The following is a 27,154-nucleotide window of genomic DNA, read 5'->3' on the forward strand; positions in this document are numbered from 1 at the left end:
GTTTTGTTTTGTTTTGTTTTGTTTTTACCTTTTCTTGTCCAAGACCCATCCAGGATCCAACATTGCATTTAAATGTTGGGTCATCTTATTTTCTTCCAATCTATGACAGTTCTTTGTTTTTCATGATCTTGATACTTTTGAAGAGTCCTGGTTTAGAGTTCAGTAGAAGGTCCTTCAGTTTGACTTTATCTAATGTTTTCTCATGATTAGGTTGAGGTTATGGCTTTTTGGCAAGATCACCACAGAAATAATGTACCCTCCTCAGTACATCATATCAGGGGTATGTAATGTCAATATGTCTTATTACAAGTAATATTTACTTGGTGAAGGTGATGGCTACCAGGTTTTCCACTGTAAAGATAATGGACTCTGGGAAACAAACTGAGGGCTTCGGGGGGGGCGGGTAGGGGAATAGGATAGGCTGGTGATGGGTATTAAGGAGGGCACGTATTGCATGGTGCACTGGGTGTTATACGCAAGTAATGAATCATGGAACTTTACATCAAAAACTAGGGGTGTACTGTATGGTGACTAACATAATAAAAAAATATTAATAAAAAGATAATGTTTTTCCCTTTGTAATTACTATCTTGTAGGGAGATACTTTGAGAATACGCAAATGTCCTTTTTTTTTTAACTATAATTCCCCCTATTAATTTTAGCATTCTTTGGTGGTTCTTGCCTGCAACAATTACTGTGATGTTTTTGACCAATGGTGATTTTTCTATCTTTATCATTCCTTTTACATTCATTTTTATGCATTTATTTTCTAATTTATTAAAATTCAATCATAGGGAGGAGCTATCCCTTCTCCCCCATTTATTCAGTTATTTATATCAGCATTTATATCAGTATGAACTTAGATATTTAGTCTTTGGATTTAACCCAATACTATTGTTTATTTTGTTGTATATATTGTTCCAGCTTTTGCCATTGGTAGCTCCTTCATGTTTGTCCTGTGTCCTACTGATATGCTCCCCATTTGATTTCAAGGTCTTCCTAACTTTCTGGCATCATGAGATATTCCAGCTTCCCATCGTATTGTCCCTGCCATGGCTCTGGAATCAAACATTTTTTCAAGGAGCTCTGTTCCTTTTATTAGACAATGGTATTTAGAAAACAAGATCTGGATCCTAGATATGATCATTGCTCCTAGGATGTCATTCCTTCCAGGCCCAGGTAGTACCTCTTTTTCCAGTGTCCTTGCTATCTTTCTTGAAGAGATGTTTCCTGTGATTCTATATTGGAAAAAATATGGGTGAAGACAAAGGCACATTCAGATTATTACCCTTTTGAAAATAGTAATGGAAAACCAATACTCTTTGTTCTTTTTCCTTTTTTCTTCTCTAGTTCTTCAGTTTGGATTCACAACTATCTTTGTGGCAGCTTTTCCCCTAGCACCACTTCTGGCCTTACTGAATAACATAATTGAAATTCGACTTGATGCTTACAAATTTGTCACACAGTGGAGGCGACCTTTAGCTTCAAGGGCCAAAGACATAGGTAAGTTGGATTTGAAATTTTTTTAGATATTTTAAAGGTATTAACCATCTGGTGGATAAAATACAAACAAACATCAACTTTAGATTTTTACTTGTGGTTTCCATGTAAGATGACTTAACTTATTCTAGAAAAGAATAATTATGTTAGCTTTAACTAATATGAGACAAGTAGTAAAGCTGCCTATTTTGAAATTTATAATTTCCAGTGCTAGAGAATTTGTGTTTAAAGAGATTCTCAATTTGGTCATTTGAACTTGGACTCTTGATTTATTATGACTTATTTCCTTTTTAAAGTAATCTTCCATTGTAAGCAAATGTCCAAATGTTTTCCTGAGTCACATAAAGCATGGTCCAGTTTTCTAAAGACAGAGATGGCCTTTGGTCTTTGACAAGAGGCTGAGTCGAATCAGGTGCAGCCTCTTGAGCACTGCCTGAGATCAGAGACCATTTTTTATTCATTCCTGCATCAAATGCTTAGAACAGAGCCAGCAGGCACTCAGTGTGTATGGAAGAGAATTGAATACGGATGTACTTGGCTCACAGTGGTCTTTAACCTCCATATCAAACAAACCCACATTCAGTGAACACCTACCCTAGGTCAGTGCAAAAGGGACTGGGCCCACCCAGATGTCAGCACCCTAAGGAGCTCCCAGCCTGGTAGTGGCTTGACAGTGTGAGTGCTCATCTTATCGGATAATGTATCGGTGCCTTATCACCGACCAGAGCTCTCTGACTTAAGTCTGATCCTGACTGAGTCATTAAGTCATGAGCATTGGCACTTGTCCAGAAACTCCTTCAATGCCAAGGCGTTTGCAAGTACAAGTTCTTACTCTTGGTTACAAGTGTATTTGGGAATTTGAAAGGACCCATGAAAGGACTATTGAAATGAGTTACCCCAGTTGTTTTTGTACTATTGTCTCTGCTGTTGTGTCTGGAACTAATATAACACTTCTCTTTGAATAGGAATTTGGTATGGAATCCTTGAAGGCATTGGAATTCTCTCGGTTATTACAAATGCATTTGTCATAGCGATAACATCTGACTTTATCCCTCGCTTGGTGTATGCTTATAAATATGGACCTTGTGCAGGCCAAGGAGAAGCTGGACAAAAGTAAGTTTGTCATAAAATCATGAAATCCCCATTTCCTGTGCACTGTGTGATGCTGGTACACTAAGTCAGAAAGTCAGAAGCTTCGGCATTGGAGCAACCCAGGATGAGAAGGGCAGTAGTGGGGAAGGTGGAATTATGAGGACACTTTCAGCCAAAGAAAACACATCCTGATCTACTGAAGAGATGGGGCTCAATGCAGGTAACACAAATTTTAGGAGGAATTAATCATTTCTCCTACCCCTGGCTCCTGCCAACTATGAATTCAGAAATGTACGGTATGCTAATGTGTGTAGCCAAAAAAAGTAGCACATGATACAGTAAATAGTTATGCCATTTTCATGAGTTTGTAAGAGGACAGTTACAATTTGATTCCTCTTGCGACATCATAGGAGATTCTGCAAATTCTCCATGGGAAATATACAACCATGCGATAAGTACCCTGTAGGTACTCAATAAGTATTTGTGGAGTAAGTAACTGAATGATTCTTTATTTTTTCCTTTTAGTCTTTTTTTTATTATGATATGTTTAGTCACCATACAGTACATCATCAGTTTTTGATGTGTAGTGTTCCATGATTCATTGTTTGCATATAAACATACTCCCCTCCCTTCTAAAACCCACAGTTTGTTTCCTGGAGTTCATAGTCTCTCGTGGTTCATTTCCCCCTCTGTTTATCCCCCCTTCATTTTTCCCTTCCTTCTCCTAATGATCTCCCTGCTATTCCTTATGTTCCACAAATGAGTGAAACCATATGATAATTGTCTTTCTCTGCTTAACTTAGCATAATCTGCTCCATTCCCATCCATGTTGATGCAAATGTTGAGTAATCATTCTTTCTGATGGCTGAGTAATATTCCATTGTGTATATGGACCACATCTTCTTTATCTGTTTGTCTGTTGAAGGGCATTTCGGCTCCTTCCACAATTTGTGGACAATGCTGCTATGAACATTGGTGTACATATGGCCCTTCTCTTCACTACATCTGTATCTTTGGGGTAAATACCCAGTAGTGCAATTGCTGGGTCATAGGGTAGCTCTATTTTTAAATTTTTCAGGAACCTCCACACAGTTTTCCAAAGTGGCTGTACCAACTTGCATTCCCACCAACAGTGTAAGAGGATTCCCCTTTCTCCATTTGTTGTTTCTTGCCTTGTCAATTTTTGCCATTCCAACTGGTGTAAGGTGGTATCTCAATGTGGTTTTGATTTGAATTTCTCTGATGGCTAATGATGTTCAACATTTTTTCATGCATCTGTTCATATCTTCTGCCCATTTTTTATTTGATTATTTGTTTCTTGGATATTGAGTTTGAGAATTTCTTTATAGAGCTTGGATACCAGCCTTTTATCTGTAGTATCATTTGCAAATATCTTCTCCCATTCCACAGGTTGCCTCTTTGTTTTGTTGACTATTTCCTTTGCTGTGAAGAAGTTTTTTTTATCTTGAAGAAGTCCCAAAAGTTCATTTTTTCTTTTGTTTCCCTTACCTTTGGAGATGTGTCGTGAAAGAAGATGCTGTGGCTGATGTCGAAGAGGTTACAGCCTATGATCTCCTCTATGATTTTGATGGATTCCTGTCACATTTAGGTCTTTCATCCATTTGGAGTTTACCTTTGTGTATGGTGTGAGAGAGTGGTCAAGCTTCATTCTTCTGTATATAGCTGTCCAGTTTTCTGAGCATGATTTATTGAAGAGACTGTCTTTTTTCCACCAGATGTTTTTTCCTGCTTTGTCAAAGATTAGTTACCATAAAGTTGAGGGTCCATTTCTGGAGTCTCTATTCTGTTCCATTGGTCTATGTGTCTGTTTTTGTGCCAGTACCATGCTGTCTTGGTGACCATAGCTTTGTAGTATAGCTTGAAATCAGGCAACATGATGCCCCCAGCTTTGTTTTTCTTTTTCAACATTTCCTTGGCGATTCGGGGTCTTTTCTGGTTCCACACAAATTTTAGGATTGTTTGTTCCAGCACTTTGAAAAATGTCATTGATATTTTGATTGGGATGGTGTTGAAAGTGTAGATTGCTCTGGGTAGCACAGCATTTTAACTATGTTTATTCTTCCGGTCCATGAGCATGGAGTGTTTTTCCATCTTTTTGTGTCTTCTTCAGTGTCTTTCATCAGTGTTCTGTGGTTTCTAGCGTATAGATCATTTACCTCTCTGGTTAAGTTTATTCCAAGATACCTTTTGGATTTTGGTGCTGTTGTAAATGGAATCGATTCCCTAATTTCTCTTTCTTCAGTCTCATTGTTAGTGTATGGAATTGCAACTGAGTTCTGTGCATTGATTTTGAATCCTGTGAGGTTACTGAATTGTTGTATGAGTTCTAGAAATTTGGGGGTGGAGTCTTTTGGGTTTTCCACATAAAGTATCATGTCATCTGCGAAAAAGAGAGAGAGTTTGACTTCTTCTTTGCCAATTTGAATACCTTTTATTCTTTTTTGTTGTCTGATTGCTGTTGCAAGGACTGCTAGTACTATGTTGAACAATAATGGCGAGAGTGGGCATCCCTGTCGTGTTCCTGATCTTAAGGGAAAGGCTCTCAGCTTTTCCCCATTGAGAATGGTGTTCACTGTGGGCTTTTGATAGATGGTTTTTATGAAATTGAGGACTGTACCCTCTCTCCCTTCACTCTGAAGGGTTTTAATCAGGAGAGGATGCTCTATTTTGTCAAATGATTTTCCACATCAATTGAAAGGACCATATGATTCTTGTCTCTTCTCTATTAATGTGATCTGTCACACTTATCGATTTGTGAATGTTGAACCACCTTGCATCCCAGGGATGAATTCCACTTGGTCATGATGGATAATCCTTTTAATGTATTGTTGGATCCTATTAACTAGGATCTTGTTGAGAATTTTGGCATCCATATTCATCAGGGATATCGGTCTGTAATTCTCCTTTTTGATGGGGTCTTTGCCTGGTTTTGGGATCAAGGTAATGCTGGCCTCATAGAATGAGTTTGGAAGTTTTCCTTCTGTTCCTATTTTTTGAAACAGCTTCAGGAGAATAGGTATCATTTCTTCTTTCAGTGTTCGGTAGAATTCCCCAGGGAATCCATCAGGCCCTGGACTCTTGTTTTTTGGGAGGTTGATCACTGCTTCAATTTCTTCATGATTAATTGGTCTGTTTAATCAATTTCTTCCTGTTTCAGTCTTGGTAGTTTATAGCTTTCCAGGAAGGCATGCATTTCTTCCTGGTTGCTTAATTTATTGGCATATAGTTGTTGATAATAGTTTCTAATGATTGTTTCTATTTCCTTGGTGTTAGTTGTGATCTCTCCCCTTTTATTCGTAATTTTATTAATTTATTAATTAATTCCTTTCTCTGTTCTTTTGAACAAGTCTGGTCAGTGGCTTATCGGTCTTATTAATTCTTTCAAAGAACCAGCTTCTAGTTTTGTGGATCTCTCTACTGTGCTCCTGGTTTCTAATTCATTGATCTCTGCTCTCATCTTAATCAGTTGTCTTTCCATGCATGGCTTAGGCCTGTTCTTTTGTTCCATCTCCAGCTGTTTAAGATGTGAGTATAAGGACTGCATTTAGAGTTTCCTGTTCTTTTTAGTGAGGCTTGAATGGCTATGTATTTCCCCCTTAGGACTGCCTTTGCAGTGTCCCGTAGGTATTGGACTGATGTGTTTTCATTCTCATTGGTTTCCATAAATTGCTTAAGTTCTCCTTTAATTTCCTAGTTTACCCAAACATTCTTAAGCAGGATGGTCCTTAGTTTCCAAGTGTTTGAGTTTCTTCCAAATTTTTTCTTGTGATTGAGTTCCAGTTTCAAAGCATTGTGGTCTGAGAATATGCAGGGAATAATCTCAATCTTTTGGTTTCGGATGAGACCTGTTTTGTGACCCAGTATATGGTTTATTCTGGAGAAAGTTCCATGTATGTTCGAAAAGAATGAGTACTCTGTTGTGGAATGATCTGTATATATCTATGAGGTCCATCTGGTCCAGTGTGTCATTCAAAGCTCTTGTTTCTTTGTTGATTTTCTGCTTAGATGATCTGTCTGTTGCTGAGAATGGACTTCTGAGTTCCCCTACTATTAACATATTATTATCTATATGTCTCTTTATTTTGGTTAACAGTTGGCTTATGTAGTTGGCTGCTCCCCTGCTGGGGGCATAGATATTTATAATTGTTAGATCCTCTTGTTGGATACACTCCTTAAGAATAATATAGTGTCCTTCTGTGTCTCTAACTATAGTCTTTGGCTTAAAATCTAATTTGTCTGATACGAGAATTGCTACCCCAGCTTTCTTTTGAGGTCGTTGGCATGAAGAATGCTTCTCTATCCCTTCATATTCAGTCTGGATGTATTTTTAGGTTCAAAGTGAGTCTCTTGTAGACAACGTATGGATGGGTCATGTCTTTTTATCCAATCTGCAACCCTGTGTCATTTTATGGGAGCATTTAGGCCATTCACATTGAGCGTGATTATTGAGAGCGATGATTTTAATGTCATCATGTTGCCTGTGAATTCCTTGTTTCTATAGATTGTCTCTATAAATTTCTGTTATCACTCTTGGGTTCTTTCTACTTTTATAGAACCCCCCTTAATATTTCTTTTAGGGCTGGCTTGGTGGTCACGTATTCTTTCAGTTTCTGCCGGTCTTGGAAGCTCCTTGTCTCTCCATCCATTCTGAAGGACAGCCTTGCTGGATACAGTATCCTTGGCTGCATGTTCTTCTCACTTAGTGCTCTGAATATGTCTTGGCCAGCCCTTTCTGGCTTCCCAGGTCTCTGTAGACAGGTCTGACGTTATTCTGATCTTCTTCCTTCTGTACGTGAGGATTCTCTTCCCCCTGGACGCTTTCAAGATTGTTTCCTTGGATCTAAGATTTGTGAATTATACTATTCTATGTTGTGATGTTGGTCTGGTCTCATTGATCTTGGGAGGGGTCCTCTCTGCCTCTTGGACACGAATGCTTGTTTCCTTCCCCAGATTAAGGAAGTTCTCAGCTACAATTTGTTCAAATATCTCTTCTAGACCTCTCTAGAGGTCTAGACCCCCTCTTCTAGACCCCTGTGTGTATTTGGTGGGGGGGGACGGGGTCAGTGAGAACCTGTTTTTTGGGGCTTTTGTTCTCTGGCGGCTATCCCTGGCGGCTTTCTGTGAGTCTTCAGAGTGTCAGAGCAGCAGTGACCGTATCCAAACCTCTGTCTCAGAACAGAGAGATCTCAGTCTGCTCTTCACTGAGCTCACCAGGCCACACTGACTCCGTTTCTGTCGGTGCTGCTAAAATCCTGCAGCATCCTGGTTTGTGTGCCCCACAGCCGCTCTCCCAGTCCTCACTTCCAGGGCTGGCTTGTCTCTGCCCTTTGTACTTGTAACACCTCCAGCTGCCCCCGGTTCCCACACACGCTCCCAAGCTCCCAGTTTCAGTCTGGTTTCCTGGTGGCTACCGGTCAGCGAGTCCAGTCCGCTGCCCAGCACAGGAGGCTTCTGCCTTCCCCAGCACCTGAGCATGGCGGCTCTCTCCCCCTTCCGTTTATCTTCCAATATCTGCGTGCAGACTCTCGGCTCCCCGCTTCATACCACGAGACCCAGCGCCAGAGATGTTCTGTTTGTAGGGCTCCAGAAGTATCTTCTTATGTCCCAGGCTGAGTTCATGGGTGTTCAGGATGGTCTGGCAGATATCCAGCTCGAGTAAGGGGACCGGTTGAAATAGGGTCCCCTACTCCTCCACCATCTTTCCTGGAGCCTAACTGAATGATTCTTTCCTGGCTATTGACCTGACCAATGTACATATTACCCCAGGAAAATTCAATTCTGTAGCATTACTTAAGTGATACCCAAAAGTAAGGGCTTTCTGGGTATTTCTGGTCAAGTAAAGTCCAGGCAAAATTATAATACGTCCCCTAGATTTCATTTCTATACCCTTGGAAAGAGACAAGAAATTTAACCTACTTTCATGGAAGAAAAATCCTTGTTTGGATAAAGTAAAAATAATCCAGTTCTAATTGTGGGATTTAGATGTCTGTAGGTCAGAGTGGAGTATATTTTGGTAGACTTTTCAGTGCCCCAGAAATCATCCCATGTGGGCTGACTACTCACACAGGCAGCCCTGCTTCCTGGTTTACTAGTCAGAACTAAACTAATCCGTATAACCACTGTAGTTCGATTAGCCCCCAAGGAATAAAGTGCTACCAAATCAAGTCAGCCAGATTCATGGCCACCTGGCCTAGGTCCAATTCCGTTATTAATCTTACATAACTGCTCTAAGGCATGGATGGTTGAATGCAATAAACCTCACAATCCAGCTATTTGAAGAGGCTTCTCTAAAGTCCTTTACCATAATAATAACCATGTGGCCATTAGACACTAATTATCTAGCAACTTTAAGTGAACGTACCATCCTATTTTAAGAGGTTTAAAGACTTACGTTGTACTACTCACCTATTCTTTCTAACTTGTTGCCAATATCTTCTGCTTGACTGAGCCTAGAAAAGCTTGCCTTTGTTTAAACCACTTTCCCATCTTCTCAAAACAACCCCGGGAGTGGGACATGCATTATTACCCTCACTTTGAAGAGCAGAAAGAGATTGAGAGGTTAAATCCAGAATCACAAGACAGAGTAACTGATAGAACCCACATGAAGGCGAAGCCTAGACTCATAGAGTGCTCTCCGTCCTGAACCACAGCCCTGGGGACTATTGCTGATAAATGTTTATCGAGCTCATCTAACAGGAGAGAACTCCCCAGGGGTTTAAGTCCCAGTGGTTATTTAAATTCTTTTTGGACTGCAAATATAATGAAACCTGTGTTGGTCTGGGGAGAACCCAAAAATAAAGTGGGAACTTTTATGTGCAGTTGATAGTGAATCAAAGCTTTAGAACGTTGACAACTTATTGGATTTAAGACAATGTTCATGGAGATTAAAATTTATCTAACAGTCTCCTTGATTTAGGCTTATTGGGCTCCCCTGGGCTATTTTTTACATATAACCTTTCACATAAGAGCCTTCTGCCACTTCGAATATTTATAGATCTACCTTCTATCATTTTTCTTGTTTTCACATAGTTGCATTTGTATAAGTTTCTTCATGAATCTTATTTTCTGCCCCATCAGCTACTCTGTTATCCTTTTTAAGGTTTTTGGGGTTTTTTTCCAGTTTGGAAATGCTTTAGAAATGATTGAACTCATAGAGGAGCAGCATTGTCAAATTTTAGAACGTTACAGGCTTTCGAGGTAGTGTGTGCAGAGTCACATTCCACTTACTGTGATTTAATTCACCTGTAGAAATGCCATATTTCAATTGAAGCTGACTCTAAATCAAAAGTACTCCAAACTCCGAAACTCCCTCAGTGCCTCTTTCTTACTGTTTTTTCAGCTTTCCCTGGCTTCTCCAAAGATGAGAATTTCATACATATGTCCAGAGTCACTCAGTTCACATGCCTCTTATCCCTATGACAGGATGTGTCAGCCATCCCTGACCGTGCCTTCCAACCACAGTCTCCCTACTATCATGAGTGTTCAGTGAATGCATCTTTAGTGGCATAGAAGGGAGGACGTTCTCATTTTCCAGCCAGATCTGAACATGGGAGGAATACCGTGAGTTGAGGCAATGTTCTCCACACAATGGATACACAGGAAATTTTTAAATGTTTCATCTTTCCTCTTAAGACATTTCTTTTTCTTTGGCTGCAGCCTGCCTCAGTAGATTCCTGGACCAATCCATGCTCAGATTGTTCATTGTTTGCAAAATGAAGTCACTTCCTCTTTCAGGAGATCCTCACATGAGCCGTCTAGGAAAGTGCTTAGAGAACTGAAATCACCTCTAGATATGCATTAGGAGACAGAAATTATGAAACAAAATTGAAGGCATATACTATGAAATTTAACTCTGATAGAACAGTTTTAATCAACAAACTAAAATTATTTTTCAAACAGCAGAAAAAATCATTTTGAGCCCTCCCCCATCCATTGAATGTTTTAAGAAACTAACTACTTTGTTATCAGGCTAGAGTTGTGGAACATTCTCTAAGAATATGTGCAGGCATTAGGATTATTGCGAGGTATATATTTGATTTAGTGATCTAAATCAAAGCTGATTTTTATGTAGAAATAGTGAAATCATAAGGACTTAAGACTTGATCAAGGACACAATGCTCAAACTGTCACAGAATGAACTATAGGTATCTTAATAAAGTGATATATTTTTGCAAATTATAAATCAATAGAGCATCATAACCAATTGCAAAGTTGTGTTTAAAAACATAAAGCCAACTGTACAGAGATTTAATCTTTCTTTTTTCATAATGTCTGGCATTTTTATTGCAATAAGTCAGAATTCCACTTTCTTCTGTCCTTATCTCATTAGCCTAATTATAAATAAATTTATAAATTTATCATTTATTATCTATAAGACACCTTTGACTTTAAATGCATAAACCAGATCTTATTTCTTCTAGCTTTTTCAACATTTGAGCCCTATCCCATTCTGTTTGTGTCACTATATCTAAATTTGCCTTTGAGGGTTAGGAGGCAAATTTAATAACAAAATTCAAAGACATTCCACAATAAGTTTGATCTGGAATCTACAAACTCAAAAGTCAACTTCAAGTTCTTTTCTTCCCCTTAACACTGATTACTAATGATCACTAGTTCATCTTTTTCCTTATAGTAAAGGATGAAACAGTAAGTCATCAATGGTTTTAAAACCAGAATTCTCAAATTTAAATGAACGTAGTCTTTACAGAAGTTACTTGGTGGGTATTAAGGAGGGCACGTATTGCATGAAGCACTGGGTGTTATACGCAAGTAATGAATCATCGAACTTTACATCAAAAACTAGGGATGTACTGTATGGTGACTGACATAATAAAAAAATATTTTTAAAAAGTTACTTGGAAAAGGCATGCATCCTAACTCAAACAATAGTACCCTTACATATTTTCTGAATCTCCTTTCTTGGAAATGCCTTCAGAAGCCATCAACCAGCCCCTTAAGAAAATTAACTTTTTTTATATTTACAGAAATCCTCCCTTCGTTTGATAGTTTTTTCTATCTCGTACTGCCTGATCATCAGTGTAGCTTCATCTCTCCTCTAACTGGGAGCTGGTGGTGGGCCACATTGAGGGTATAGTGACCTCCTGCCAGCAGACAGGGACGGACATGGGAGCTGCTGCTGCCTATGGCTCCAGATTGACACGTGAATGCCACTGGCTGAACTTCATACAGGGAACTGTGGGAAATCTCATTTCCCTGAATTGTGACCACCTCAACTATTTATTGTGGGCAATAGCTAAGATTCTACCACAGTGAAAAGACTTTGAGAAATGCCCAGGCAGTTCGGTATTAGCAGTCCCTCTTCTTCCCTGATTACAGACAGGATGGAGAAGGGAGACTTATACCGCTAACTATGTATACACATCCTACATGCATGCGTGAGGCTTTGTACACAGCACAGAACCACCAAAGGCACATTTTCAACTCGGATTTATGACTGATATTACATGAATATGCTTAACAAATAGTTCAAAGATACATCTTCTTTATTTTAAAGGTAGAGTGTTGTCCATGAGACTGGTATTTTATTTAAATTGAGATTTTTCTCAATTGAGTTTTTGGACAGAGCAGCCATTAGGCCACAGGTTTAATCTCAGTAAAGCTGCAGGGCTGTTTTGAGATATAAGAAAGAGTGCAGAGGGGCTTGTGAATATTTCATTTCAATGTCAGGCCTGTTTTCTGCCAGTTTGTAGAGCACCTTTCCTTTCCCACTGTTTGGCTCCTGAGAAAACTCTGCTATATTCTATAGTTCACAAAAACTGGCTCCCTCTCTATGACAGCTAATAATCATCAAAGCACTAATTTGCTTTCATGTCATGTTCTAGGCGGTTCAAAGAGGAGTGAGATATTATTCCAAATTACCCTTCCAAGGAGTGGTAGGGGAGACCTGCTGCCAGTTGGAGTAAGGCATGTTACACACCCACTGACCATTTGTTTCACCCGTGAATGACTTGACAAATGGGTCCTTCTGCTTGCTTCATTTTTTTAAGGCCATGATAAAACCCCAGTGATTTGTCTTGATCAAGACAACACACAGAACTCACGTCTTCTCAGAACTGCGTTTGTGTCATCATTTTGCTTTGGTGTCCAGCAGTTTGGAATAATCATACCAGACAAGTTAATGAAGAGAATTTGAAAGCTATGATTTATTCATTAAATCAATAATTATTTACTGACCTTCTGCAAGGTAAAAGAAATAAAATTAATAATAGCCACTCACATTTAATTAAGATCTTGCTGTAGGCTAGGCACTCTATCACTCACTTTACATGTATCATTTTGTTTAATCCCTACAATGACCCTATGAGGTAAGCACTTTTGTTGCTTAAAGAAGTTACATAACTTGCCAAATTTGCATGGCTAGAAAGCAGAAGAGCTACAGTTTGACCCTCAAACCCAAGTCTTTAGTGTTGTAATATACTGACTCCTAGTGCGGAATAGAAGCTATGTTCTCAAGAAGCTTATTAGCCCTGGCATATGTCAGCAATAGTTTTATTCCTGGTTCATTCTTAAGACCTTGGTAGAATCTCTGATGCTTTAGTTTTCCTCAAATTAAATTAATTGAATTTGATATTTAGTGGATTCCTACACTACACGAGGCATAAAAATACTTAGGACACCTGCTCTGCTCCAAAACAGCCTAAAGCAGACCTCCATCTATGCAGGTAACTCTAGCCCAGCTGTGTGGTAATGGTGAAGTTAGGTGCAGCAGCACCATACATAAGAGGGAGTGAGTCTTTTTCTGGGGGGATTAGGACATCTTCCCAGAAGGGATGCCATTTCTGTTGGTCATTGAAAAATGAGCACTATTTCTACTTAGAAGGAAATGAAGAGGGAATCCCAATAGAAAAGATAACCTGAACAGAGGCATGAGAGCATATGGTATATGCAGGGAATATAGTCTAGCATGACTGTAGAAAGGGATGTGAGTTTGGAAGGGGGTCATAGTAACACCAGTCACATTCAGGGCATTATGAGAGAGTATAGGTATTCGTTAATAAAGGAATGTATCTGTGTGTGCATGTGTGTTTACATCATCAAGGAAAGAAACAGTGGCTTGCCTACTAATCCTGCAATCACCTATTTCACTGAAGTATTGATTGGGGTAGTGGTATTCTGTATGATGATTCTGAGCAAGAAGAACTAGAATAGAAGAATGACTTGTTCCTGATTCCACATACCCGGGGTTTTTCAGTGTATCCTAACTTGAGTGCTTATGACAAGGCAGAACCAGCTAAAGACATTTACAAGTGCAAGAGTTTCTAGGAAGTAGAGCCTTTAGTGAATTGGATGCAGTGGTGATCAGAGATCTAATTATAGAATTCTTTTTCAGGTGCATGGTTGGCTATGTAAATGCCAGCTTATCTGTGTTTCAAATTTCTGACTTTGAGAACCGATCTGAGCCTGAGTCTGATGGCAGTGAGTTCTCGGGGAGTCCTCTCAAGTACTGCAGGTGAGGATAGCACTTTTAGCCAAACCTGGGCTGGCTCTGCCATGGGGAGGTTTTGCTCAGACAGCCCTTTCTGACTGAGTGGGTTTATAGCAGTGGTTCTCAACCTTAATCATGCATTAAAATCCACTGGAGAATTTTAAAATCTCCTCTTGAACTGGCTGTGACCTAGAAAATTAAAACAATCTCTGGGGTGGAACCCAGACATCCAGATCCAGGGAGCCAGATAAGAATAACCCAAAGAGACCTACACAAAGACATCATAATCTAAAGAATATTAAAAGCAGCAAAACAACTTGTTACATACAAGGGGACCTCTCCCCATAAAACTATCAGATTTCTCAATAGAAACTTTATAGGCCAGAAGGAAGTGGCATGATCTATTCAAAGTGCTGAAAGGAAAAAAAAAAAAAAAAAAAGGCCTGCCAACCAAGAATATTCAGTCCAGCAACAATGTCCTTCAAAATTGAAGGAGAGATGAAGAATTTTCCAGACAAACAAAAGCTAAAGGAGTTCATTACTACTCGACCAGCCTAACAAGAAATGTTAAAGGGACTTCTTTAAGTTGAAATGAAGGGGCACTAATTAGTAACAAGAAAGCAGATGAAAGTATAAATTTCACTGGTAAATATATAGAAAAGTGGAGATGATCACTTATAAAGTTAGTATGAGGTTAAAAGACAAAAGTAGTAAAAATCATTATAACCACAATAATTAGTTAAGGGATACACAAAATCTCGAAATTGTGACATCAAAACAAAATGTTGGAGGGAGAGTAAAAATATAGAGCTTCATATTGTGATCAAACTTAAATAATTATCAACTTAGACTGTTAGTTGTTATATGTAAGCCTTGTAATAACCACAAAGCAAAAAACCTATAGTAGATATATGAAAAAGAAAGCCATCAAATCATAAAAGGAGAGAGCAAGAAATGAACAGAGAGGAACTCTAAAACAGCCAGAAAATAATTAACAAATGGCAGTAAGTACATACCTATCAGTAAATACTTTAAATAAATTCTTCAATCAAAAGACATAGAGTGGCTGAATAGATCGAAAGACAAGCCTGATCTATTTGCTCACTTCTGATGTAAGAACATAAATAGACTGAAACCAAAGGTCTTGAAAAAAATATTCTATGAAAAATATTCTATGAAAATAAAAACCTAAGGAAGGTTGGGATAACTATATGGTCTGCTTTAAATACAGATTTAAAAAAAAAAAAAAAGAACGTAATAGACCTAGATCATTATATAATAATAAAGGGGCCAGTCAATCCAACAAGATTTCCTAACATACCCAACACAGGGACACCTGGTATATAAAACAGATATTAATAGACCTAAGGGAGAAATAGATAGCAATACACTTTAACACCCCACTTACATCAATGGATAGATCAGACAGAAAAATCAGTAAAATAACATTGACCTATACAACATGTTATAAATATATACAGAACATTCCATCCAAAAGCAACAGATTAGGTACTTCTCAAGCACACATGAAATATTCTCCAGAATACAAATCAAAACCACAATGAGATACCACCTTACTCCAGTCAGAAAGGCTAAAATTAACAAGTCAGTAAACAACAGATGTTGGTTAGAATGCGGAGAAAGGGGAACCCTCTTACACTGCTGGCGGGAATGCAAGCCAGGGCAGCCACTCTGGAAAACAGTATGGAGGTTTCTCAAAAAGTTAAAAATATGGCTACCTAAGATCCAGCAATTGCACTACTAGATATTTACCTAAAGGATATAAACATAGTCATCTGAAGGGGCACCTGCACCCCAGTGTTAATAGCAGCAATGTCTACAATAGCCAAACTATAGAAAGAGCGCAGATATCCACTGACACATGAATAGATTAAAAAGATTATATATATATATGTACACACACACACACATATATATACACACAATGGAATGTTACTCAGCCATCAAAAAATGAAATCTTACCATTTACAATGACGTGGTTGGAACTAGAGGGTGTTAGCTAAGTGAAATAATTCAATCAGAGAAAGACAATTATCATTTTATTTCACTTATATGTGGAATTTAAGAAACAAAACAGGATCATAGGGGAAGGGGGGAAGTAAAATAAGATGAAATCAGGGAGACAAGCCATAAGAGACTCCTAATCATAGGAAACAAACTGAGGGCTGCTGAAGGGGAGGTGGGTGAGGGGATGGGTAACTGGGTGATGGACATTAAGGAGGGCACTTGATGTAATGAGCACTGGGGGTTATATGTAACTGATTAATCACTAAATTCTACCTAGGAAACTAAAATACACTGTATGTAACTAAATTGAATTTAAATTAAAAAGAAAACATTCTCCAAGATAGACCATGTTCTGCCACAAAACAAGTCTTAATAAATTTAAGAAGACTGAAATCACATGAAGCATCTTTTCTGACCCCAATGGTATAAAATGAGAAATTACAAAAAGAAAACTGGAAAAATTCACAAACATGTGGAAATTAAACATACTACTCAACATCCAGGGGGGTCAAAGGAGAAATAAGACATAGCTTGAGACATTTGGAAATAGAAATACAATGTACCAAAACATATGGGATAAAGCAAAAACAATCCCAAGGGAGAAGTTCATAGCAATAAATGCCTACCTCAAGATACAAGAAAAATCTCACCTAACTTTATACCTCAAGGAACAAAACAGAACAAAAAAGAACAAATGAAGTTAGTAGAAAGAAAAAGAGCAGGAATAGACTGAAAACAAATAGAAAAGATCAATGAAACTACGAGGTGGTCCTTCTTTGAAAAGATAAATAAATTGACAAACCTTTAGCTAGGCTCTCCAAGAAAAAAGATTCAAATGAATGAGAAATGAAAGAGGGTATATTGTAACTGACACTGCAGAAGAACAAAGGATCATAAGAGACTAGTGAAAAATTGTATACCAGAAACTTGATAACCAAAAGAAATGGATAAATTCCTTGAAACACACAAATTTACCAAGACCAAATCAGGAAGAAACAGGAAATCAGAACACACCAATTACTAGTAAAGAGATTGAATCAGTAATCAAAAACCTCCCGACAGGCTCCTGGATGGCTCAGGGGGTTAAACCTCTGACTCTTGATTTCGGCTCAGGACATGATCTCAGAGATGAATCCCAAGTGGGCCTCTGCACTGGGTGTGGAACCTGCTTAAGATTTTCTCTCTCGGGGTGCCTGGGTGGCACAGCGGTTAAGCATCTGCTCGGCTCAGGGCGTGATCCCGGCGTTATGGGATCGAGCCCCACATCAGGCTCCTCCACTATGAGCCTGCTTCTTTCTCTCCCACTCCCCCTGCTTGTGTTCCCTCTCTTGCTGGCTGTCTCTATCTTTGTCGAATAAATAAATAAAATCTTAAAAAAAAAAAAGATTTTATCTCTCCCTCTGCCCTTCCCCCCCCACCCCTCTCTCTCCCTTTCTAAACAAACAAAAACTCCCAACAAACAAAAGTCTAGGACCAGATAGCTTCACTGGCGAGTTCTACCACACATTCAAAGAATTGATACCAATTCTTCTCAGAATCTTCCAAACAATAAAAGAGCAAATACTTCCTAACTCGTTTTACATAACCTTAACTCAAAACCAGACAAGGACACCACAAGAAAGAAACTACAGGCTAACATCCTTGGTGATGTTACTTACAGCAGCATAGATGAATCTTAGTAGCATAGTAGTAAAAGAAAAAAAAAATGCAAGCCTCAGAAGACTACATATGGTATAATATCCTTTCTAGAAAGTTCAAAACCAAAACTAAACAGTATAGTATTCAGACAAATGAATATTGATACAAATATTTGTTAATAATAAAAATGAAATTCAGGATAAGGAAAGCAAGGGGAGGAGGAGAAGGAGGAGCACAGAGGGTAAGGTATAAGTTCCTTATGTTTTAATTCTTGTGTTACATGATAGAGAGTTCATCATATTAAGTATTAAATAAATATAAAGGTAAGAGAAAAGAACACAAATGGATCAATGAGGTTAGTTAAAAAGATTATGATTAGGCCAATTCTGTGTACCTGAGGTTGAATATACTGTTATATGAAAATGCAAAGGATGAAGAATAGTCAAGATACTTTTGAAGAATAACAAAGTGGAGATTTACCTTACATTAGAACTAGTATAAAATTAAAATAATTAACCAGTGTAGTGGTGTTGTCACCGAATCAAATAGAAAATGGAATAGCGAGAACTTAAAAATTGCTTATTACTTAAAGATGTAATAACAAAATAACACACACAATATGATTTAATTTATATAGAGTTCAAATCAGACAAAACTAAGCACTGTTTTATTCAGGAACACTTGTATAAGTAGTATAACAATAGAGAAAAGCAGAAAATTAAATAACAGTGAACTTTCTGGGTGTCTGGTATTGCCAGTTAGGCATTTCTAAGTTACTGACCATGTTCTATGTCTTTACTTGGATGGCAGTTCTGTGAAGTTCATTATCATTCTTTTAAATGTACATACACTTATACATTTTTAAAAATGGGAATGAATTAACTATACCTGGCACTGGAAAAAAAAAAATATGTTCGCAAGCCAATAATCCATTTCCTGAGAAACAAAAGCAGCCTTAGAGAATGCACTAACTTAAGTAGGAACGTCCTGCCTTTCCCACATGTAGAATCAAGGCCAAGAAATTACAAGTGTTACTTTCTGAAAACAACTCTGACTCACTTGAAAAAATTCTTCCAAACGTTAATGCTGCTGGACCACTTAGTTTCTTTGAAGATACTAAACGGAGATTAGAGGAGTAAAATGTTGATTCAGTTGGCTTTGAAACTTGTCTTTCTGTTTCTACGGCAAGACCAGGGAAGTGTTTTCTTTGCATAAGCAGACATGTAGCCAGTCATTTGGCAAATAAATAGCACTGCATCAAAAACAGACACATAGGGCACAAATGACATCTGAGCCCCTCTCAAATCTCTGCCTCATTGAAGAGGCCAGTGGGATCAGGAGTAGGCTGGCACGTGAACTGAGAGCGCCACCTGAAACAGTCATCTGCAAACTCAAAGAAAAGAGAGAGTCCAAAATTTTAGAGCCTGGTGAGATGGAGAGACCCTAATTGTGTTATTAAGGAAAACTGATGTCTGGAGAAGCTTCATGAATTACCTAAGATCATAAAGTCAGGAAGACCCCAAATTTGGTTTCAGTGTGCTTTCCAGTGCATAGTTCTAGAGACAGCTGAGGGCAGAAGCAGGTGACAGCCAACCTCATTAGCACCACTGCAATTTAATTGCCTTAAGGTAGCAGTAAGAAGTTTTCTAGAGAGAAACTTGACTTTATAATAGCATGAGAGAGTAGGAAGGCCAGAAACCTGCTGCTTCTGAAAACTGAAATTTCTTAAAAATTTCAGAGATTCTAAGAACAAGAATCAGATGACTGGATTAAGAAGATGTGGTCCATATATACAATGGAATATTACTCAGCCATCAGAAAGAACGATTACCCAACGTTTGCATCAACATGGGTGGGAATGGAGGAGGTTATGCTAAGTGAAATAGGTCAAGCAGAGAAAGACAATTATCATATGGTTTCACTCATTTGTGGAACATAAGGAATAGCAGGGAGAACATTAGAAGGAAGGGGAAAATGAAGGGGGGAAATCAGAGGGGGAGATGAACCATGAGAGACTATGGACTCTGGGAAACAAACTGAGGGTTTTAGAGGGGAGGGGGGTGGAGGATGGTTAACATTGTGATGGGTATTAAGGAGGGCATGTATTGCATGGAGCACTGGGTGTTATATGCAAACAGTGAATCATGGAACACTACGTCAAAAGCTAATGATGTACTGTATGGTGACTAACATAACATTAAAAAAAAAAAAACTACAGATAGCCAACAGACACATAAAAAGGTGCTCAACATCACTAACCATCAGGGAAATGCAAATCAAAACCGCAAAGAGCTACCACCTCACACAAGCCAGAATGGCTAGTATCAAAAAGACAAGAAACAAATGTCGGCAAGGATGTGGAAAAAAGGGAATCCTTGTCTACTATTAGTGGGAAGGTAAATTGCTGTAACCACTGTGGAAGACATTGTGGAGGTTCCTCAAAGCATTAGAAATACCATATAATCCAGTAATTCTACTACTGAGTATTTACCCAAGGAAAATGAGAAGAAAAATTCAAAAAGATATATGCACCCCTATGTGTATTGAAGCATTATTTAGAATAGCTAAGGTATGGAAGCAACTTAAGTGTGTGCAGATAGATGAATGGATAAAGAAGAGGTAGTTTATATACATACAATGAGATATTACTCAGCCATTAAAAAGAATGAGATCTTGACATTGTGACAATATGGATAGACCTAGAGAGATTATGCTAAATGAAATAAGTCAGAGAAAAGCAAATACTATATGATATCACTTATATGTGGAATCTAAAAAACAAAATAAGTGAACAAAAAACCAGACTCTTAAACACAGAGAACAAAGTGGTGATTGTCAGAGGGGAGGTGGGTAGGGGGATAGGCTAAATAGATAATGGGAATTGCATACCTCCAGTTATACAATAAGTCCCAGGATGAAAAGTACAACATAAGGATATAGTCAATATTGTAATAATGTTGTATGGTGACTATACTTACTGTGATGAGCACTAATGCATAGAATTTTCAAATCAATATGTTCTATACCTGAAACTAATATGACATTGTATGTCAATTATACGTAATTTAAAAAAATACTCTGCATAGGAATACCTTGTATCCTCGTACACAAATTAGTGATGACCTTGAGGTTAGGTACTATCTTACATGAGAGCCTGGATAATCATAACTTTTCCTCAGATAAGGGCATTTGGTATGTTTGCACACAGAACTGTTAGAAGAATTAGCATTTCCAGACCTTTCCACACTTCTGGGGCTAGTGCAAAGAATACTGGTGACACAAAGAATACTGGTGAAAACTAATATTGAGAGTCATTTTTCAGTCCTTCCACCTGTGGTAATAGTAATGATAATGGCAAAATGGAGCCAAATGGATTTAAGTTCCTAGGACAGGTGCCTGGTTCTTAATAGTTATTCAACAAATATTTGTGGAATTTGATGCTGACTCAAAAGTTATAATTGGAGCATGTATTAGGAAGGACTCTTTAGTGGCAGGGGGCAGAAGTCCAGTATAAATGGACTTAGAAAGAAATTCACTGGTTCAGGTACCTGGGAGGCTGGCAGGATGACCCTAACACTAGTAACGGCTGGATCTCAAGCCTCCAGCAGTGTCAACAAGACACCACCTCTCTGTTGGCTCTGTGTTGCTCAGATGACTTCATTCTCGAGCAAGCTCTCTCCACAGTGTCTGTGATGGCCAACAGCAGCTCCAGGCTTTACCTTCTGTGGACTTAATTATAATTCACTAAATGATCATTCTAGCAGAAGTCTTGGTGAGGGTTCTCACTGATCAGGTCTGAGTCATTTTTTGAACTGGGGTCAGGGTGAGGGGGTACACCCTGCCTCACCCACATGGATAATTCCCCAGAGAAGAGAGATTCTTTTACCAGACGAAGAAATGATGGACAAGTGACAAATGTCTAAGATAGAGAAACTTTTAAACTATTTTTCATGAATGAGGACTACATAGCGGGAATGCATGAGATCTGGGAGTCAGGCAAATCAGATTGGAATATAACGTTCGTTCTCCTGTGTATTTATAGATACCGAGACTACCGTGACCCCCCTCATTCACTGGTACCCTATGGTTACACACTGCAGTTCTGGCACGTCCTGGCAGCACGACTGGCTTTTATCATTGTGTTTGAGGTATGTTCTCTTAACCAATTCCTTTGCCATAATTAAGTAACTAAGAATAACACGTTAAGTGTAAGTCTGAGAACTTTCAATGTGATTATTTATGTCCAGAATTATTATAGTAATAGCATATAGCCTCTTTTTAAAATCTTTTTCTTCACCTTGAGTTGTCCAAGAAACAATTCAAAGTCCATTGTTGATTGTTAATGGATAAGTCAGAAATCATCAGTCCTAATATTCTAGGGCCATGGTTCTTCAACTTTGGGAAAATTACAGTTTTTTCGTCACTACTCCTAGAGACTCAGATACATCATGTCTGTAAATTGCTTTTCACAAGCCCTCCAAGGTGATTCTTTTTGTTGTAGGTGTTCAAGGACTATAGTTTGGAAAACATTGAACTGGCTACTGTACAAGTGGTAACCTCTGGTTTTGTGTCATCAGGACATTAGTCATATTCAAGACACAAATAAGTATTATCTTAGACTCAAATTTGACTTTTAATCTATCTAACACTTACCTGTATGTCTGTAAAAATACATCATCTGTTTTCTTTTAGTCTTTAAGAAAATTGCTACTAGAAATCATTTGCATTTCTATGACTGTACTTATAAATGGAAATTTCATCTCCTGTCTCATATATTAAAGCCAGATTAATGCAAACCAGGACTGCCTCTTGGCTTGGACTAGACATTTCCTATACCTCTTCTTCCATCTTTTTTTCCTTCATTCCAGCTAACCAAGAGAATACAAGCTGTTCTTCTTTGCGAATTCACTTATTTAATACTTTAGAATTATGAGAGCCTTTAAATTATCATCTGGTACTTTACTAATCATCATCATATAGACAAAGAGAAATGATAGTGTTTCTAGAGTTTCAGCTGTTAGTAAGTCAGGTAAAGAATTTGTGGCAGTTTACCAGAAAAAAAGTTTCTTCCTGAAATGATAACTTCCTTTAGGCCTACTGATCATTCTTGCAATCCAAATTTGCAAAGCAAATTTAGCAATCTGCAAGGCATTTTGAAATAGTTTCTTATAATTTTCCACCATAATGCCCATTTTATACATGAGCAAATTGAAGCTCGGAGTGACTTACTCCCCGGTAAGCAGACAGCTCTTCAGTAATAAAAGCTACAGAGCCAGGGTTCAACCCTGGGTTCCCGGTTCCACGGTGTAGGTACTTCTGGCCCACCTTTGCATTCTCTGACCGCTCCTTCTCCATATTCTTTCCTGATTCCTTTTCTCATTCCCTGTGGAGTGTCATCAGACCACGTTTAGTTCTCACCTATCCCTGTGATCTTCTTTCCTCCCATACCCCCCCAGCCTCCTTCCACTTTCCAGTCACTCAAGAGACTCCACATCCCTGGCCTGTGGGGGGTTCTTGTGCCAAGTCCCAGAGCTCATTCCAGCTAAGGATGGGTGATAGACCTAACTTGTTGTATTCTCCTTTATGTTTTTAGCATCTCGTGTTTTGTATAAAGCACCTCATTTCATATCTGATCCCAGACCTCCCAAAAGATCTAAGGGATCGAATGAGAAGAGAGAAGTACTTGATTCAGGAGATGATGTATGAAGCAGAACTGGAGCGTCTCCAGAAGGAACGAAAGGAGAGGAAGAAAAATGGAAAAGCACACCACAATGAGTGGCCATGACCAGGTAGGTGAGAGGTGTTCTCATGGTCTAAAACCTCTCCTTGGGTTGAAGGGGGTGCTTTAAACTCCCTGAATCAAAACTTGCCATTGTCCTACTGATAGAAATCGAACTCCTTAGAAGCTTCCCAAACCAGTTTGTTTCTTAATCGCACAATTTAACTTTTATCTTCCCTTTCCACATAATTCCTGCAACTCTTCTCTACCTCCATGCCACTCTTGGTCTAGCAGTTGAGGTCTTCAGGAGTTGGCCTGGGTGTTCCCTAAAATAAACCTTCCTCTCTCCCTTCTACTCCAGTCTGGAAATTCTCTTTAAACAGAAAGAAGAGTCATGTTGCCTTGGGGATGTAAAGTCACCTTTTTATCTCACCCCAGATGGCCTTCCCTTCATCACCCATTTATTGTTTCCTCCCAGCCTGGTCCATGTCACACCATACCCTCTAAGAAGTTTTCCCTACACTCATCAGCCCACTGAGACTCACTTCTTATAAACTTCTCTGGTTATTTCATCAGTGCTACATGCATTAACATATATATATGTATATATGGGTCTGTATTGTTAACTCACGATTTTCAAATAGTTATCAGCTTCCCCAGCACAACTGTAAGCATCTTTAGAAACGTCCTTATGGATGGTAATTTTATTCTTCTGACTAGTTAGCATAGTTTTAAGTACATGACACGCATTAGATGCAATTCAGTTAATAAATTCAGGTGGATTAAGGCTAAAAACATTATAAGAAAGTTTCATAATGTTCCCACATATCAGAAAGTTTTTCTGAAACCTCTCTGGCAAGTCTGTTAGCTGTGTCCTTGGGCAAGTCAGTTAACCTGTGGGCCTCTGTTTCTTCAGTGATGAAACGATTAGATGAACTCTCCGTTTTGGTATTCTGTCAGTCTAACCTTATAGCATTTCTTTTGCCTTCCTCACCCTTCATTTCTCTGTCTCCACTTGTTTGAAGACTAACTTTGAAAACATTGCTCAAAATTTGGCCTCCAAAAGAAAAATAAGATATACAGGGGAAAAAAGCTAGGTTTTTCACTTTTTGTATCAGTTAAGATGTAGCAGTATCTGCAGAGATGTTTGTTAATTTAGTGAATTTGTGTGACCCCAGATCTGTGTTAAGAGTCCAGGAGGTTATTAAGAGTTGGATATGAGGGTAAACTTGGAGGAAATCACCCAGACCCCAGACCCACATGGATAATAGTGGTATAAAGATACTAAACAGTGCCTTGACCCTCAATTCCAAAGTAGGCCTTGGTTTCACTAAAGGCCAGACATTTTTTGCAGCATAGTAATTTTGCCATTTCCCAGACCTGCCATTTGGCTCTGTGACTTGGGGGAAATTGCTTAATTTTTCTGAGTCTGCTTTTTGGCAGAACTGATATGCAGCTCAAATAAGGCAATGTATGTGAGACACGTACGAAACAGTAAAGTGCTACAGAATACTATAGGGAATTTGTATCGTTAAACATTTTGTTATTGTCTGCCAGATTCTAGACCTGGCTTTTCCATTCTCTGTCTGTAGGATCTGGAATGGAATATTCATGTGGATTCGATTTCCACATTTGCAAAAGTAAAGAAGTTAGAGAGAACGATACTTTAAGAGCCTATCCAGCTTTTACCTTCTGGGATCGTAGAATCTGTTCCAGGCGCCTGGCCCTGACACCCATTCTGATCACCTCTTCTCTGGCTCTGGTCAGCCATCAGAGGAGAAAGACTGACTATCCAGATGGCTTTGTTTGGGGGTAGGAGGCAGGCATTAGTGAGGAGCACTGCTCCTAGGAGCTCCAGTGGCTAGAGACACCTAGGGGCTGCACTGGGCTGTAGGGCTGGTAACCAATTGGGAGTTTCTTCTGGCCTCATCACTATGGGCTGCTTTCTCCTCAGAGGCCATTTCTAATTTTTGCTTGAAAGCATAGTGTTTGTCTGTCTGTCTCTATTCCCCCAACAGTTGGCAGGATATCACCTTGCTTCAGACTGCCTTTCTGACTCAGTCTGTTCATCTGTAAAGCAGGCACAATAATGTTTATACCATACCTGACTCAGTTTGGGGTTACAAATTCTTTGAATGCCTTTGATTCATGGTAAGTACAAAACAACCATTGCACACTGTGTTCTTAAGCCGTCATGTGTACATAGGGTTTTAATGCTTTCTTTTCTCTTTCTAGGTAATAGTTCATTTCCAAGCCAAGGACCTGAATTCTGTTTACTTCTCCCAGCTGTGCAAAAGCACATTCGAGTGAATGACTAAAATGCAAGCGCAGTGCATGTCGCAGACATTGGCAGCAACAGGGGGGTCAGCACCCTTCAAGGACTACCTGGGAAATCGCGCTGCTGTGAAACCACATTGCAGCACACACCTGCTATCTATCCATAGACCATTCTTGACCAAGCAAGCATGCACGTAATGGGCAGTTACATTCTCAAGTTTTTAAAACCAAGGGGAACTTGTATACTGGGCCTTTTTTTCAGCCTGTTTGCTACCTTTTTTGCATTCTACCCCATGTGAATTTTACAGACACTGGGCTAATAAGGGTATTCAGACACCTGGACACACATTCCTAGAATGTCATCCTATGGTCCTAATTCCATGTCACCAAACGATACAGACAAGACCCTGTTTACAACTTTTTCTTTCTTTTTTTTTTTAATTTCTGATCTTTCCGAGGAGATTATTATATATGACATATCTATAGCTATGTGTATGGCCATAGATGTATTTCTGTGTGTACATATGTATAGTCATGTATTCGTACATATGTACATACAAATACAGAGATATATAAAGTACATAGAAATTCCTTACTTGTAAATAGCCAAAGGGTACTGACATGAATGATAAATTTTCACACTTAAATAGTCATCAACATGAAGCCATGTTTAATGCTTGTATAATGTGATGCAATAAAATTTAAAATAAATTTATGCACATGGAATATTTTCAGTTGGGTCTTCTGAAATTCTGTTGTATTTTTTTCTCATAGAATAAGAGAGATCACAGTGGGATCTTTAAAGAAAGGCTTATAACTCCCACATACTCCTGAGAAATCACTTCACCCTTCAGAGAGACTATATATATTTTTTCTAAATCTACCTTTTCCATCTTGTTTCTATGCTACCTTTTTAGAATACCAAGCCACCTAATTGAAAATCTGGCAGAAGAACTTGGAAAATGCCATTGGCACACTTTGTTGAAGAAATATGAAATATAGCCAACGACACTTAGGCATTTTGATTATCCTGCTTACTAGTCTGGTCTGGTAATTGTAGGAAGAAGCCATCTATCTGGAAAAAAAAAAAGTTTCTAAGCATGTCTGTTGTGGTAACTCTTTTTCTAGAGATGGCAGAACCTGCCCTTGAACTATGTTATCATTTTGCCTATGTCAGTTAGGGAGATGAGAGTGCTCCCATTACCGTGTCTGTCAAACACTGTCCTCTTTCAGATGTGTGTTCTTTTAAGCTGATAGATTCCCAAAGACCTTAGTTGTTTTCTTAGTCTTATAGAAACAGGCAGAGTGGCTTTGGGCACACCAGAACTTCAACCATTTCTTAGTTTTGTCTTTCCATGACCTGATATTCTTAGGAGTTTTGAAATTCTAACTCTTAGCAGGGCCTAAACTAAGGAGATGCACTTTATGGAAAC

General features: G+C 38.7%; 1 protein-coding gene across 1 annotated transcript in view; it reads left to right on the forward strand.

The window, feature by feature from the left end:
* Nucleotides 1-26,428, forward strand: part of LOC100484394 (anoctamin-4) — a 336,625-nt gene extending 310,197 nt beyond the window's left edge. The window contains exons 23-28 of the mRNA XM_034644141.1: nucleotides 1,351-1,503; nucleotides 2,466-2,613; nucleotides 13,964-14,083; nucleotides 21,768-21,873; nucleotides 23,319-23,514; nucleotides 25,680-26,428. Coding sequence (XP_034500032.1) covers nucleotides 1,351-1,503; nucleotides 2,466-2,613; nucleotides 13,964-14,083; nucleotides 21,768-21,873; nucleotides 23,319-23,510 — 719 coding nt within the window. The 3' untranslated portion in view covers nucleotides 23,511-23,514; nucleotides 25,680-26,428. The remainder of the gene's footprint in view (nucleotides 1-1,350; nucleotides 1,504-2,465; nucleotides 2,614-13,963; nucleotides 14,084-21,767; nucleotides 21,874-23,318; nucleotides 23,515-25,679) is intronic.
* The last annotated feature ends 726 nt before the right edge of the window (nucleotides 26,429-27,154 follow it).

The sequence above is a fragment of the Ailuropoda melanoleuca genome, chromosome 15 (assembly GCF_002007445.2).
Source record: "Ailuropoda melanoleuca isolate Jingjing chromosome 15, ASM200744v2, whole genome shotgun sequence".
NCBI classification, from domain to species: Eukaryota; Metazoa; Chordata; class Mammalia; order Carnivora; family Ursidae; genus Ailuropoda; species Ailuropoda melanoleuca.